The sequence below is a fragment of the Madurella fahalii genome (assembly GCF_045866475.1).
Source record: "Madurella fahalii IFM 68171 DNA, scaffold_1, whole genome shotgun sequence".
Classification (NCBI taxonomy): Eukaryota; Fungi; Ascomycota; class Sordariomycetes; order Sordariales; genus Madurella; species Madurella fahalii.
In genome coordinates, this window is record NW_027263971.1 from 9,652,829 (window position 1) to 9,666,762 (window position 13,934).

A 13,934-nucleotide genomic window follows, 5' to 3' on the forward strand; every position below is an offset into this window, starting at 1 on the left:
ACTGGTGTCAGACGGCCCGGAAATAAACCGAGACACGGAACACCGTCCCGCTATCCCTTGACTGTCCGTCACTAAGGTAGGCAAGTACCCCAACCAACTTACACCGCCATGTGTTGCGCTTTGTGACCCATTTCCCTCCCTCCCACACGCACGAAGAGGTACACGATCTTATTACGTAGTATAGCCTGCCGTACTTGTGACTTGCGCCCTGGGTAATCGCTTGCCAAAAACCCGGCTATGCCGCCTTCTCGGACTTATCCCCATCGATGGCTACATCTCTATCCGAGCCAGATGTTTTCTCCTCAACCCTCTCGGCCACGCCTTCAGCATCCGATGCATAAATTGCGTCACTACGCCAGAAGTCCTTCTTGCCCTTGGAGAGGCGGCCCATCCACGGCGGCAGAATGCCGCCTTCGGTTTTCCACGACCACGGCTCCTTGAGCTCCTTGTTCGGCGGCACGATGCGCCCGCCCGACGCCTTCTCGATGATCCAGACGAGCGTGTTGATGAGGATGTACAGGCAGACGCCGGCGATGAGGCCGTCGGCAATCGAGTAGGTGAAGGGCATGATGACGATGGTAACGAAGGCCGGGAGCGAGTCGCCGAGGTATTTCCAGTTGATCTCAGTCACGGCCTGGACCATCATCGAGCCGACGAGCACCAGCACGCAGCCCGTCGCCCATGGCGGAATCGAGGCAAAAATGGGCGCAAAGAAGATGGAGATGAAGAAGCATAGGCCGGTAGACATGGCAGTCAGGCCTGTCTTGCCGCCTTCACCGATACCTGCGCCCGACTCGACAAATGCCGTGACCGGGGGGGGTGCCCAAGACGGCGCCGATCGAAATGGTCAGCGAATCGACCATGTAGCTGGAACGAGTCAGTGTCAGTCCAACTCAGTAGTAGGAGTGATCACGGAGAGGTACGTACGCCATGGTGGACCCCTCAAAGTCCTGGGTGACAGGGTCGACGAGACCGGCATACCGGGCCATGGAATACAGGGTGCCTGTGCAGTCCAAAATATCGACGTACAGGAAGGTGATCAGAGCCAGCCCGAACTGTCCGCCATACTCGCCAATGTTCCATTCTTGGACATTTAGGACGTGCTGGATCGGATGGAAGTCGACTACCTTTCTGAAAAAGTCAAAGTTGCTGTCCCCAAGAGTCGTGTAGGGAAAGTAGGTGACGGGCGTCGAGCGGGGCCACGAGATGACCGAGACGAGGATGATGCCGGCGATGATGGCGCCCTTGACCCGATACATCATCAGCATGGCCGTGAAGACGCCGCCGCAGAAGATGCCGATCCACATCATCGGGCTGCGCATCTTGACGGCGTCGGGGCATTCTCCTTCGGCGTTTTTGAGCTCCTCAAGGCAGCCCGCCAGTGAGATGGGGACAGACGATCCGCCGACGACGAGACCAATACCCTCGGCATACGTCAGGCCGATCAGGGTCAGGAAGAGGCCGATGCCGACGCTCGTCGCCAGCTTGATGCAGCGGGGGATGGCGCGGGCGAGCCACTGCCGCAGTCCGAGCAGGGCGAGAGCGAAGAAGATGAAGCCCTCGACGAAGATGGAAGTGAGGGCGACTTGGTATGGGACGGTGCCGGCCCCGTGGGGCCCGACCACGGTATACGCAAAGTAGGCATTCAAGCCCATGCCGGGCGCAATACCCACCGGCCTACGCCCGGCATGTTAGCTAACGTCACGGTCCCCCCTGATTCGCATCTAACGCGTTGCAGAACTTACAGGTTGGCGAAGAGGCCCATGCAAAAGGTCCCCAGGGCGGAAATGGCGGCCGTGGCCGTGACCAGGTCCTTCTTGATCTCCGACTTGCACAGCAGGTAGGCGGTGTCGAACTTGCAGGTGGGATCCGGATCGTTCAGCGGCTTGTCGCAGACGCAAGTGCCGCCGGTATCCGAGACGATGCTGGCATTGACGGCGATGATGTAGCTGCGAACAAGACTCAGCGGCCGGCCCGTGGAAGCCAACCAATCCCCCCGAGCCCAGATGCACTTACGCCATTGCAAAGAAGGTTGCGAGTCCCGCGCGCATCTCGGTGAAGAAGTACGACCCCTTCCGCTCCTTGGGCTATTGGCCAGCCTTTAGCATTTGACGGCGCCGTTGGGGATCGGTCGAAGCGCTCACATGTCCACATCCTTCCAGCTTGAACCAGCGGCCGACGGCGCTAGCGGCGATCGTCCGGTTGGTGTCTTGCACCCAACCCATGTTGTAGGTGTCTCGGGCGAGGGAGAGAGTCGCGTGTTATCGGTGTAGTTCTCCTACTCGGCCTACTTTCTGCCGAAGCAACGGGTCCGCGGGGCGGTTAGCGGCGTAGGAATTGCTCTCGAATGGGGATTGGGCGGTGTCACGGGAGCCAGGTCGCAATGGACGAGGCCGAAGCCTTCAGCAAGCTCGAAGGGGGGGAGAGCGGTGCTGAAGAGCTCCGATGCAACCGAGACTTCGGGTGGCAAGCCATCTTTAAAACCGGGCTTTCGAACGGGGACCCTTGGGGTAGAGCACGTCTCAAGTGGGAAAGGCGCAAAAAATTCGAGAAAAATCCCTTATCTCTGGCCGAGTTCGGGAACTGGAGCTGTCATCGGCTCACCGTCCCGGCTGCTGAGTCGGCCCTAGCAAGCATGGAACCATCATGTGTTGCGCGTCTTGGCGGGGTGGGCAAGCCTAGCGTTCGAGAAGATCTGCACGGATGCGATTCTTGCTGCAGCCACCATCTTCGCGAAGTCGTCTGCGCTTGGAGTCGTTCACGGGTGGAAGCGTGGGGCTTCCAACCATCCCCGTTGGACCTCCTGTTGGCGTTGCCTGCATGCTGCTCCGTCGGCCAGCCACCACGATGGCACGAAGTACTACACTCACTGAGGTCGCGGCGGACACGTGCCATTTGTACGACCCCATCGCACATTGGAGTTTTCTCATCTGGTATCAGATGTGATTGGACAAAATCCCTTGATGAGACGAACTGATGACGGCCCTCCGCAAGGGGCTCTCACATCATTGTACCACAAAGCAGATTTGACCTCGGCCCGTCATCCTGGTTCTGCCTTCAATTAATGTAGCTCCAAAAGCTTCTTTCATGCAGAACAGAACACACACACACACACACAGGAGATAAGATAAGATAGGCGGGGGAAGTCGGGGGCTTGCAGACCCGTCCATGCAGACTCCAAGCCACTGCCGTCATATCAATGAGGGGAAATGACGGACTTGACCGTGCGGTCTGATCCGGTCCCCCGATCGCTTCGGGGCGAGCCCCGACTCGACCCCCAAGAGGCCCGTCTCGGTATCGCACACGGCGCCTGGCGGTTTGCGACCATTGTGGCAGCGGAGGGCTTGTGCGGCAGCGCGAGTCGCGACAGAACCCGACGCCGGGACTTCCCGGGCTGCTCTCAGTTCGCGAGCGGGTTTCTCATTTCGCTGGTGGGGTGCGATGTGCAGGCCCAGGAGGTCGAGTTCTGGATGCGCAGCACAGGCCGCGATAAGCCTAACTTTTCTTGGGCATGAGAAGTCAAGTAATACATCCTGAGCAATTGAGCTCCCCCCCTCCTCCTCCTCATCGCCCATTCGGGTAACCTGTGGCGTGACTGCAGGGCGCGGGCGGTCCAACGCCGAGAGGCCTAAAAAGGATGGGCTCGTGATCTTGTAGTAAGCGGACTGATAACCTAGTAACACGGACGTCATTGAGAAAGGGCTAATGCCCAGGGCGACTAACGGCCAGTGCTGCGATATCTTACACAAGAACCCCCACGACGGCCTGCTTGGCTCGGTGATGGCTTCGTCCTGTACCGACGATTCGTGTTATTCCTAAAATTTTAACGTGACGTACATATCTCTCAGTCTCGCTCGGCTCAATTACCGAGTCCTTGATCAAACCTGCGCTCAAGGGACGCATTCGGAATGCTGGATATCTGATGCATCAGGCCGCTGTATCTACCCGTATCCCAAAAACATATATGGTATCATAATTCCCGCCGCGCCACGTCTAAAACGTTAAAGTTGCCCCATCATTTACATGGTATTACCAAACCAACCCGCAGTGCCCCGTCATCCAGTACCCGTTGACCGTTGTCCCGCTATCCACCACTCTTGGGGTGGGGGTTGTATATCACCGACTCCTACGCCGTCACCACCTCAAACAGCTGTAACCCGCCGGCGTAATCCCCAACCACCAGCCGCCTGGCGTCGCGGTCAAACGCCGCGGCCGTGATGGGGGGCCCGACGCGGGCGAACTCGCCGCGGAACTTGCCCGTGGCGAGGTCGCTGACGTCGAAGCCGTCCTCGGTGCGGCAGGCCAGGTAGCGGCAGTCGGGCGACACGCACAGCGGCCAGCCTTCGGCGAGCCGCACCGCGTTGAGGTTGTAGTTGTGCACGCGCCCGGAGTCGAGGTGCCACAGCACCACGTCGCGTCCCCACACCGTCGCCACCAGGTTGCCGTCGGGCGAGACGCGCAGGATGCTGGCGGGCGCCCGCGCCCCGATCTCGATCTTGTGCAGCGTGCGGCCCGACGCCACGCTCGTCACGCGCACGTAGCCGTCGCGGCCGGCGCTCACCAGCGCCGCGCCCCCCGCCGCCCCGGCCACCGACGACGACGGCGGGAGGAAGGCCAGCTGCGTGACGGCGTCCATGTGGCCCATCAGCACGGCGGTGACGCGGCCCGCGGGGGCGGCGGCGGAGCGGCCGGGGACGGCGGGGCGGCCGGTGGTGGCGACCAGCATGACGCGGCTGGGGTCGCGGGCCGAGACGGCGGCGAGGGCGGTGCCGTCGGGGCTCCAGGCCAGGGGCGCCGTGACGGGCACATCGGCCTTGAGCAGGCGGGTGCGCCGGCCGAGGTCGTACACCTCGAGGCGCGGCTCCGGGCCGAACATGCCGTCTAGCGACGAGTCGCCGCTACCGCCCCCGCCCCCGCCGCCCCCGCCCGCGCCGGCCCGCAGGAACGGACACGCCACCACCATGTCGGCGCCCCCCGGCCGGAAGGCGCACCCCCGCGTCACGCGCACCCCGTGGGATGACACGTGGGGCATGGGCAGGCGGGCGCCGTTGGCGGCCGACCACGCCGTCAGGGTGCTGGGCCCGTCGCGGTGGCAGCTGCGGGCGTTGGAGACCTTGGGGGCCAGCGCGGCAAAGTGCGTGCCGGTCGGGGTGAAGGTCAGATGCGTGATCTCGGACTCGACGTAGTTGCGGATCGATATGCCCTTGACGAACACCATGGTGGTGATGTTCTCCCCCGGCACGCCCGCGCCGGGCTCATCCTCGGGTGGGTCGTCCCACCGCCGCGCCGACCGGCTGCCGCTGCTGCTGACCACGCTGTGCTGGTCCGGCGGCACCGTCAGGCCCTCCTCAATGGCTTCTGTGAAGGATGGCGGGGGTGGGCCGCTCATGATGTGCAGTTCCCGAGTGGACGCATAGGAAAATAAAATTATTTGGAGTAACGAGTGGGTTTGTCCAGTAGTCTCATTGCTGTTGCGCTGTTGGGGTCGCGCCAGCTTATGTCATGCAATGGATTGTGGCTGAGCTGTTGTTTGCGCGAACTCGAACTGGCGCCCAGCCAGGTGAACACACAGGGCAGATTTCATGGCTGAGTTGGCCGAGTTGGCCTTGGATCAGCTGTTTGTCAGGGAATTAGTTCAGTTGCAGGCTCTCCACGGCGTGCAAATCATGAACCATGCAACGCGCCGAGCCGAAGCCACGAGGCCAAGGCGCATTGCCGTTCTGCCCCGTGTAACCAAAAGGGGACTCGATGGAGCTGCACTGTACCCTATAAACCCCTGAAGGATTCCAATTGTGATGTGAAACGTGGCAAGAGGTTCCCGATTGAAGCAACCATCCAACAATTGCTATTTAAAATGGAAATGACTGCTAGCCTGCTATTGCTGCCTAGCGGTAACACGCGCATCAGAGATTGTGTACAGTACCGTGGCTGTTAGTCTCCCGGATGCATTGCTAAATCAAACACCCGATGCAACCAATGTGTAGCAACTAGCGGACTACCAAGGCTTCAGACAAACTCACAGCTGTCGTTGCCTAACTTCTCGGAGAATAGTACTGCTTTCCTCAACTATACAACATCGCCTAGGAGTGGCCCGGATTGGACGGCGACGCCCTCACTGGGCAAGCTGGCCACCATCAAGCCTATGGACTTGCTGCAACCCCGGGCTGTGAGCGAAGCGCTGGCAATACAGCGACGTCCAAGCTCGCATTGGCGTCGTCAACGTGGTCAGAAAGGTGGCTTCGCATGGAATCCCAGAGACCGACTCGTTCAGCTGGCGGAGCGTCAAGAATCAAGTAATTAGTCAAGATGCACACCGAGTCACTCACGTCTGATATCGGGGTGTCTATGCATGGCCCATTTTGTCAACCCGATGTGCGAGGGAATGTGGAACATGAAGCCTGAGAAGTCGGTGGTAAGTGACTGGAGCAGACAGCGCGTGTTTTAAGAGAGCAAGCGTACCCAGATAGTCCTGAGCGACCTTCATAGGCTTGTGTTCAGCCTCGATCTCTTGGCAGTACGCCTCGTAACTCTCGCCATGTGGCATGTAGCTCTGCTCAAAGCTCAAGCCGCCAGCCTCGAGAGGCCTCACGCTCCCCTTGTACTGGCCGAATATCACACCGCACAACTCGGCCGCCGTGGTGCGATGATAGTAGGGGATGCGCAATGTGTTCTCGGCAACGACCCACTTCTCGCCAAAGATGCAAAAGTCGACAAGGCTCACATTGGGCCACTTGCTCGGCGCCGTCAGGACACAGTAGGCCGTCGGGTCCAGCTGGTCGGTATTGGCCGACAAATGCCCGAACCGCGACAGGTCATATCGGAAAGGAGCGTAGTTACCGTGCCAAGCCACGACATCGAACGGGGTATGCGCCTGCTTATAAGCGTAGAGGCCTCCGGCGAGTTTGATCGTGATCTCCCAGGGTTGGCTGCCTTCGACCTCTCGTTCAAAGCGGGCAACGGGGTATTCAAAGTCGCGGGGGTGAGCAAGCCCGTTGGCACCCAGCACCCCGAGATGAGGCAGGGTGTAGTGTGTGCCAAATATCTCGAGCACATAACCCGCTGCATAAATTTCCGACGCCAACTGGCTAGCAGGTGGTGGAATCTTGACCATGTCGACAGAGAATCGGATGCCAGCTGGAAGAACGACAATCATACCAGGCTTGACGCGGAGGCCGCCAAGCTCGGTCTTAATGTCCAACAATCCCCGCTGCGGTATCAGCAGAAATTCCCCGTCATGGTTTACAAAGGCCTGCCTGCGCATGTCGGTATTGAAGGCATACTGATGTATAGCCAGGCCTTCCTTGAGGGTCGCATCGCTGTGGCCGCCAATGGTTTTCAGACCTTCGACAAAGGTAATATTCTTGCCACCAGAGGCATCCGGGCCCGGGGTAGTGAGAGGGCCCCAGGTATGAGCGAGGGGCGTGTATGCGACAGAAGGGTTGCTGGGGAGAAAGCAGGCTTCGATCTGTTGACGACGGGCATGAGCGGCCGTCAAGTTTCATGGCGCGGAGGGGTACGCACATCATGGTGCTTCTTAACTTGCTGAAGGGGCTGATGTGCGGCTGCCGGACGCTCGCGATACATCCATCTATGCTCCCTGTTACAACCGTCCTTTGGTTTGCTTTTCTCGGGCCCAACCTTACATGTTGGAGGCGCTATCTCTTGGCGAGATGAAAGGGGTGCCGTTCAGGTGTTCGGCATATAGACCATATCGTCCCTTCTGCGGTAGGTTCGATCCGTTGGGGGGAAGGGCCCCTGGGATTGCCTCGGTGATATGGTGGTTGCCGAAGCCGCACTGGTATTTGTAGGGGTCTTGAATACCTGATTCCTCAGAGAGACCGGCGGCGAAGCAATCACTAGGCTTGACTGACGGTACAGGCATTCTGAGAATCGTGGATGTGTGCTAAGCAAGAGGTTGGAGAGGTGCTGCTTGATGGCATATGCACGAGTTCTTGGGGAAGTTGAGAAGATGCTAGCAAAAGGGGTACAGCACTATGCTTTGCTGGCTCCGGATTCTGCCTTTCTGGCAAGCCGTATAGCTGCGCTCGAGGCGGGACTTTCAGCCAACCAGCTTACACGACCGCCGAGCGATCCGCATGGTTCCGTGCTGACCAGAAAAAGAGCGAGCCGTCCCACTGCTGGATTTTGCCTTTCACAACAGGAGGCCGATGTCCCACAACTTTGGGAGGTCGGCTCGGTATAGGATGGCTATTGGGTGGCGATAGGCATTTAGGGCTACTTATTGCTGCTCTTGTCGGCGGCGGAAACTTTGGCCGTTGCTTTTGATGTTGGGGCAAAAAACTGATCGAGCTTGATTCTGCCCGCGCTCAACCGCTTACCCTGCTGACTCCTATTGCTTGTGGGAAGGCCGTGTTATCAGCCATGGCTCCGTCTCCTCCACAGCTCTTTGGGGTGGTCCCTGTGGCATTGACAAGGATGAGAAAGAGAAAGGCGTTTCGGACTCGGTCGATTAGGGGCGAGCCTGGGGACAGCAGAGCGGTAGCTTGGGATCCAGCCACTCCACAACCAGTTATGAGAGGTGCAACATTTTCCGCCATGCATGTAACCGACGCCGAGTGACGCAGTGAGGCTCACTGAGGGGGTCTCGCAGCACCGGCCGCCGGCTCTGCTTCCGCGAACGGCTTCCCCCATATAGCTGCTAATCAGGTAGACGCAAGCAGGCGAACAACGTTCAGACACGTACATGGTTCCCGGGCTGCCGGGTTGGCAGCAAAGTTTGGTTTTCGGGGTGTTGCCTGAAGTTTGAACCGTTACATCCGTGAAGCTGCGTTGCTCTCGTGCCAGGGTTCATTGTTCAGTGGGGGGCGGTGCTTGTGAGAGGAGGAAAAGTAGCCGGGCGGACAAGTTGAGGGAAGAATTGGGGATTCGAGGCCCTGGAAACGACTGGAACAAGAAAGGTGGTAACCTCCATCCGTGTCTGGCCGCTCTTGGGCTACATCACTGTACATACTGTACTGCATCCTTGTTGCTCCTTCCTCCCCCCCACTTCCATGGCACCACGTCCCAGCCCCGGCAGGCAGCTGCACCTGCCACCCGCACAGTGTTAGACGGTTGCACTGTGGGCGTCCTCGTGGAGCAATCTCTCCTGCCACTCTTTACCATTGGACAGCCCAACGGTTCCAAGACGGGGCCAGCGGCTTCTCTGTGGAACCACCTCGCAGAAAGAAGCACGCCAGCCCGACTAAGGTACTGTACTGTTCCACCTCTTGGCTGCCACAGCCTGCACACTTGGCTTGTCTGACGTCTACAACTCCGGATCGCTGATGTCCCTTCTCAGGCTATGATTTGAGACCTCCGAGTCACCACGTTCCTTAGACTGGCACAAAGGTCGCAAGCCATTCGCTTTGTTAATCCACTGGTCTCAGTCCGGATAATCGGGTTTCCCCAGTTGGAGCGTAAGTGAAACCTAACTTTGTGACTTGTTCCGCCCACGTTGGGACGCCGAGGGAGGGCCTTGCTTCTCCGCAAGGCCTGATCTATCGACATGCAGCCGGGTTTCAAGCCGCGTCCGTTACGCACTGGGTGCTGGTACGTTCAATAGATTTCGTTCTCCCGAGTCAGTCATGCAGCGCAAAGCAATACGTCTACGGGAGCGAGGTGCCTGCCGGCAACCGGCAGTCCAGTAGGATGCGGGAAACGAGAGACAAAAGAGTCTAGCTAGAGTCGGTTCGATGGGCAGCGTGAGCATTCCATGAGTCGCCCGCCTCTTGGCCCCGCCCCCTTGGACGCGGGTTGCCGCAATAGGTTGTCGAAATTATTCAACAAGCGCGGAACGTTACACAAGCATTCTATTAACCGCGAAACCCCGGCACACTGCCACTGGCCGAACTTGGATGCCAGCAAAGAGTTCATTGCCCCTTGTCCTCACTCACAATCTCCCGACTACTCGTAGGGACTCGTGACAAGATCCAAAGACCCAACGCTCAAATCGATTATCCTACAGATCCAACCACCAACCGTTACTCCGCCCCTAGCTATGCCAAAGTAAAATAGCAGTAGGGTACACGGGACAATGTGCCGCCGGAGAGCGGTGGCCCTCGAGGCTCAACACTCAAGGTGCCTAAGACTACCGGCTGTTGATGTGCTGGATAGCAGCAAGCCACTTTTGTTCGTCGGATCTAGCGGGAAATCCGGTGTCAGTATCATTATTTTTTTTTTAATAAAAAGGAAAAGAAAGAAAAAAAAAAAAGAAGAAAGACAAGGCCGCGGCAAGCCGCTTAGTGCACTTACTTGTCGAATTTCAGCAGCTTCCCCAGCACCGGCACCAGCTGCACGCGGAGCTTGTTGTCCTTTTGCTCCAAAAACTGAAGCAGAATTGTCTTGAGGTACATCGAGTCCTGATTGCCACCGCCGCCGGCGCCGGCGGCTTGCCCGGAGCCATTCAGACCAGCGGAGCGCGTCGAGTCCATGGAGCTCCGGCCCGAGCTCGCGACGGCCGGAGCCGACAGCTTCGCCTGCAGCGTCTTGGCCTCCTTGGCTAGCTTGTCGTACCGCAGCCGGTAGTCGTCCAGCGCCCGGCGCAACTCGGCGTTCTTCTTCTCCGTGTCGCGGACCTGCTGCTCGGACGCGTCCAGCGTCGACCGCAGGTTCGTCACCGTGGTCCGCATCTCGGTGACCTCCTGGCCGGCCCTCTCCTCGTACGCCTCCAGCTCCTCCCTCCGCCGCCGCCACTCGCGCTCCTTCTGCTCGAGTTCGTCCTTCTCGCCGGCCAGCGCCTTGACCTCGCGCTCCAGATCGCGGATCTTGTGCCGGAGCTCCTCCGTCTCGCGCGCCTTGCGCCGCGCGAGGGCGCTCGACTCGTCCTCGAGCCGGTCGCGCTCCTCGATGGCCGCGTCCATCTTGGCGCGCATCTCGCGCACCTTGCTGTCGGCGCGCTCGTCCACGTCGGCGAGCAGGCGCCGCATCGTCTCGGCCTCGCGCGTGCGCTCGCCGAGCATCTTGCGCGCCTCGGCCAGCTCCTCGTCGAGGCTCTCGCATTGCGACTGGCTCTCTTTGAGCTGGATGCTCAGCTCGGCCGTCTGGTCGCGCATGCTGCCGAGGAGGTTCTGCGCGCTGCTGTACTGGCCCGTCTTGAACTCGACTTCCTCGCGGAGGACGTCCTGCTCCTTCTTGAGCCTCGCGGCCTCGTCCTCCAGCTCCCTGATGCGCGGCCGCAGTTTGGCCGCTTCTTCTTGGACGCGCTGCAGCTCGCGGCTGGCCTTCTCCTCTCTTGCTGATATCTCGATCTTCTCAGCTTCGGAGCGGCGAAGGTCGCGGCCCGCGACACGCTTCTCGTCTTCTAGTCGTAGTCGTGCATTGGTTTCTTGTGTAACCTTCTCGTGGAGCGTCTTGATCTCGGCCTCACGGTCGGATGCAAGGCGCTGTGTCCGTGCGAGCTCCGTCTTGAGCTCCTTCTCGCGCTTCTCGAGGTCACGGAGCTCCGTGTTTTTGCTGGCTAATTCCTCCCGCGTCGTCTTAAGTGCTGCTGAGTCCTGCCTCAGGGACTTCAGCTCGGGTTGGGCCTTCTGGAGGATTTCGCGTAGATCTGTGAGATCCTTGTAGCGTGTCTGGGCCAGCTGTTGCGCGGCGGCCAAGTCGGATTGGAGCGTCGAGGACTTCATCATGAGGTTATCGAACTCTTGCTTCAGAGACTCGTGCTCGCTTTGGAGTTCGGTGTTGCCCTTGGCTGCTGACGCGGACGACTCGACCTCCTTTTCGAGCTCAGCAATGCGCTCCTTCAACGCTCTCTTCTCGGCCTCAAGTTCCTTGATCCTCTCCTTGGCTTCGACGTGATCTTGGCCAATCGTCATCAAGTTCTCTTGGAGGTTCTCGATCTCCTCACGGAGGTCTTCCTCAGTCTTGCGCTGCTTCGACAGCCTCTCGATCCGCTGGTCCTTCTCGGCTAACTCTTCCTGGAGACGAGCCAGCTCGGCTTGCAGCTCCCCGTTTGCGGGGCCTTGCAGCGGCGAAGCAGGCGGTTGATCGGCCGCCGACGCCTCACTTGGAGCAGGTTCCGCGGCGGTAGCTGCAGCAGAGGCGCCTCCCTTCTTCTTCTTCTTGTTCTTCTTCTTAGACCCACCGGCCGGCGGCGGCGGCGGCGCAGGGGAGCTTTCTCGTTGCGGTGCCACGCTTGTAGGAACAGCAGCCGGGATTGGTGCAGATTGGATCTTCTTGGTGAGGTCGGTGATCTTGGACTCGTCCTCAGCCTTGGCCTTTTTCAGAACCTCGATCTCTGAAGTAAGGCCTTCAATCTTCAAGTCGAGGGCGGACTTGGCTTGGTTAACGTTCTTTAACTCGTTTTCCAACTCCTCGTTCCGGGAGATAGAGCTGGCGAGCTGAGATGTCTTGTCCTTGACTGCTTCGGCTGCCTCGGTCTTCGCCTTCTCGAGCTGTGCCTCGACCTCTCTAAGCTTAGTGTGTGTCTTATCAAGGCGTTCCGTAAGGGTTGAGATCTCGGCATTCCGGGCCTCGAGCTGTGTTTCAAAGGAGGCCTTGACCGCGACGGCGTCTCTGGTCTCGCTGAGTTCTCTAGTGGCGCTTTCGAGGCTCTCTACAAGGCTAACGCTGTGCTCCTTCGCGAGGGACAGCTCGTCCTTCAGATCCTTGACTTCAGCTTGGAGCTTCTCGACCTCTTCGGATTTCTTCTCGATTTCGGCTTGCAGTTGCGGTATCTCGTTGTCGTACGAGAAGAAGTCTTCCCCGTCTCCGCCATCCTGCGGGATTGGAGACTCCTCCGGTTTGTCCCTGGGGGACTTGGGTCCTTCAACCGTAGCTTTTGCTTCTTCTGTCGCGGTTTCCGAACCTTTCCCGTCAGTTGCAGGCGCAGTCTCGGATCGGGCAGCCTTCAATGCAGCAACTTCCTCTTTCAGCGCGGCGAGCTCCTTCTCGGCCTCGTCGGCCTTCTTCTTGTACGTGTCTTTCTCCGTTGTTACGCGCTTGAGTTCCTCCATGACCATGTCCCCTTTCAGGTTGATCTGGTTCAAGTACTCGACCAGGGCTTCGGGATCCTTGATGGACGTGAGCGGGGTGTTCTCCTTGAGGGCCTTCTCGAACGGCTCGATCGAAGTCGCTCGGCTATGGGCGATGCGATAAGAGCGCAACAGTTCTGCCAGATAATTAGAGTGGGTTCGGCGAAGGAGGGGTCTGGAGAGGGCGGTTCTGGGCAATATGAACCTGGATACGTCTTTTCAAGCTTGTCAAGCTTCCGCAGCCGGGCTCGCACCTCGGGCGGTAGCTCGGGCGAGGCAGAACTAGTGCCCGCAGCGGACCTGGCAGCTTGCTCGGTGCCGGTCTTGCCGGCTTCTCCGTTGTCTACGTTGGGCGGCGCGCTGGCGACACCATTGCCTGAAGCGTCGCTAGCGGCTTTCCCTGCATCCTTCCCGAGATCTCCGGTTTTCCCCTCCTTATCCATTGACAAGGGCGTCGCGGTTCTAGTGGAGGCAGCTGTCTCGTCGGTGTCGTCGATGACAAAGGCAGCCTCGAAAACCGCTGGATCCGGGTTGGCCGTCCCGTCGCCATTCGCATCCTTCGCGGTCAGGTCTTCGCTGGCTTTCTTTGTCGGCCGGGGCCTTCGGGCGGGCGACTGATTTCCTGTGCCGCTCGAAGATCGTGACCGTCGTGAGGCAGGGTTTCCCGGTCCCGGCGCCTGTTTCTGTGATTCCATGGCCGCTCTGTGTCTAGCCTGCTCCTCGGCGATGGAGCGATCGATTGCGCTCTTGAATCTCTGTCGCACTCGTTGTTAGCTTTTTGTCTGCATAGAGTGGGCGGCGGCGACTCGGGGTGGCCCATACTTGGAACATGATGGCGGCTCATTCACTGGTATCAATCAACGACAGCAGGTTTCTGGTTGATATGAAGTCTGGATGCCGCAGGGTTCGGTTGCTCGCGGTTGCTGGCGAAGAACGTGGGAATGGGAGCAGAGCCCATACACCATC

At 59.3% G+C, this 13,934-nt stretch overlaps 4 protein-coding genes across 4 annotated transcripts; all 4 read right to left on the bottom strand.

The window, feature by feature from the left end:
* Positions 1–235: 235 nt before the first annotated feature.
* On the bottom strand, positions 236–2,225 carry MFIFM68171_02602 (uncharacterized protein; the record flags this gene model as incomplete). Its single annotated transcript, XM_071058024.1, has 6 exons — positions 236–759; positions 812–867; positions 928–1,677; positions 1,746–1,949; positions 2,017–2,087; positions 2,145–2,225. 6 exons carry the CDS (start codon positions 2,223–2,225, stop codon positions 236–238), a joined length of 1,686 nt encoding a protein of 561 aa, XP_070914125.1.
* A 1,901-nt stretch (positions 2,226–4,126) lies between these two features.
* On the bottom strand, positions 4,127–5,389 carry MFIFM68171_02603 (uncharacterized protein; the record flags this gene model as incomplete). The annotated part of the gene is made up of 1 exon (XM_071058025.1): positions 4,127–5,389. The coding sequence occupies one exon, from the start codon at positions 5,387–5,389 to the stop codon at positions 4,127–4,129; it is 1,263 nt and encodes a 420-aa protein (XP_070914126.1).
* Positions 5,390–6,140: 751 nt separating this feature from the next.
* Positions 6,141–7,882, bottom strand: MFIFM68171_02604 (uncharacterized protein; the record flags this gene model as incomplete). Its single annotated transcript, XM_071058026.1, has 5 exons — positions 6,141–6,271; positions 6,327–6,398; positions 6,460–7,465; positions 7,522–7,597; positions 7,644–7,882. 5 exons carry the CDS (start codon positions 7,880–7,882, stop codon positions 6,141–6,143), a joined length of 1,524 nt encoding a protein of 507 aa, XP_070914127.1.
* A 2,205-nt stretch (positions 7,883–10,087) lies between these two features.
* IMH1 (Golgin imh1) lies at positions 10,088–13,799 on the bottom strand (the record flags this gene model as incomplete). Its single annotated transcript, XM_071058027.1, has 4 exons — positions 10,088–10,139; positions 10,252–13,105; positions 13,174–13,723; positions 13,791–13,799. 4 exons carry the CDS (start codon positions 13,797–13,799, stop codon positions 10,088–10,090), a joined length of 3,465 nt encoding a protein of 1,154 aa, XP_070914128.1.
* Positions 13,800–13,934: the final 135 nt, after the last annotated feature.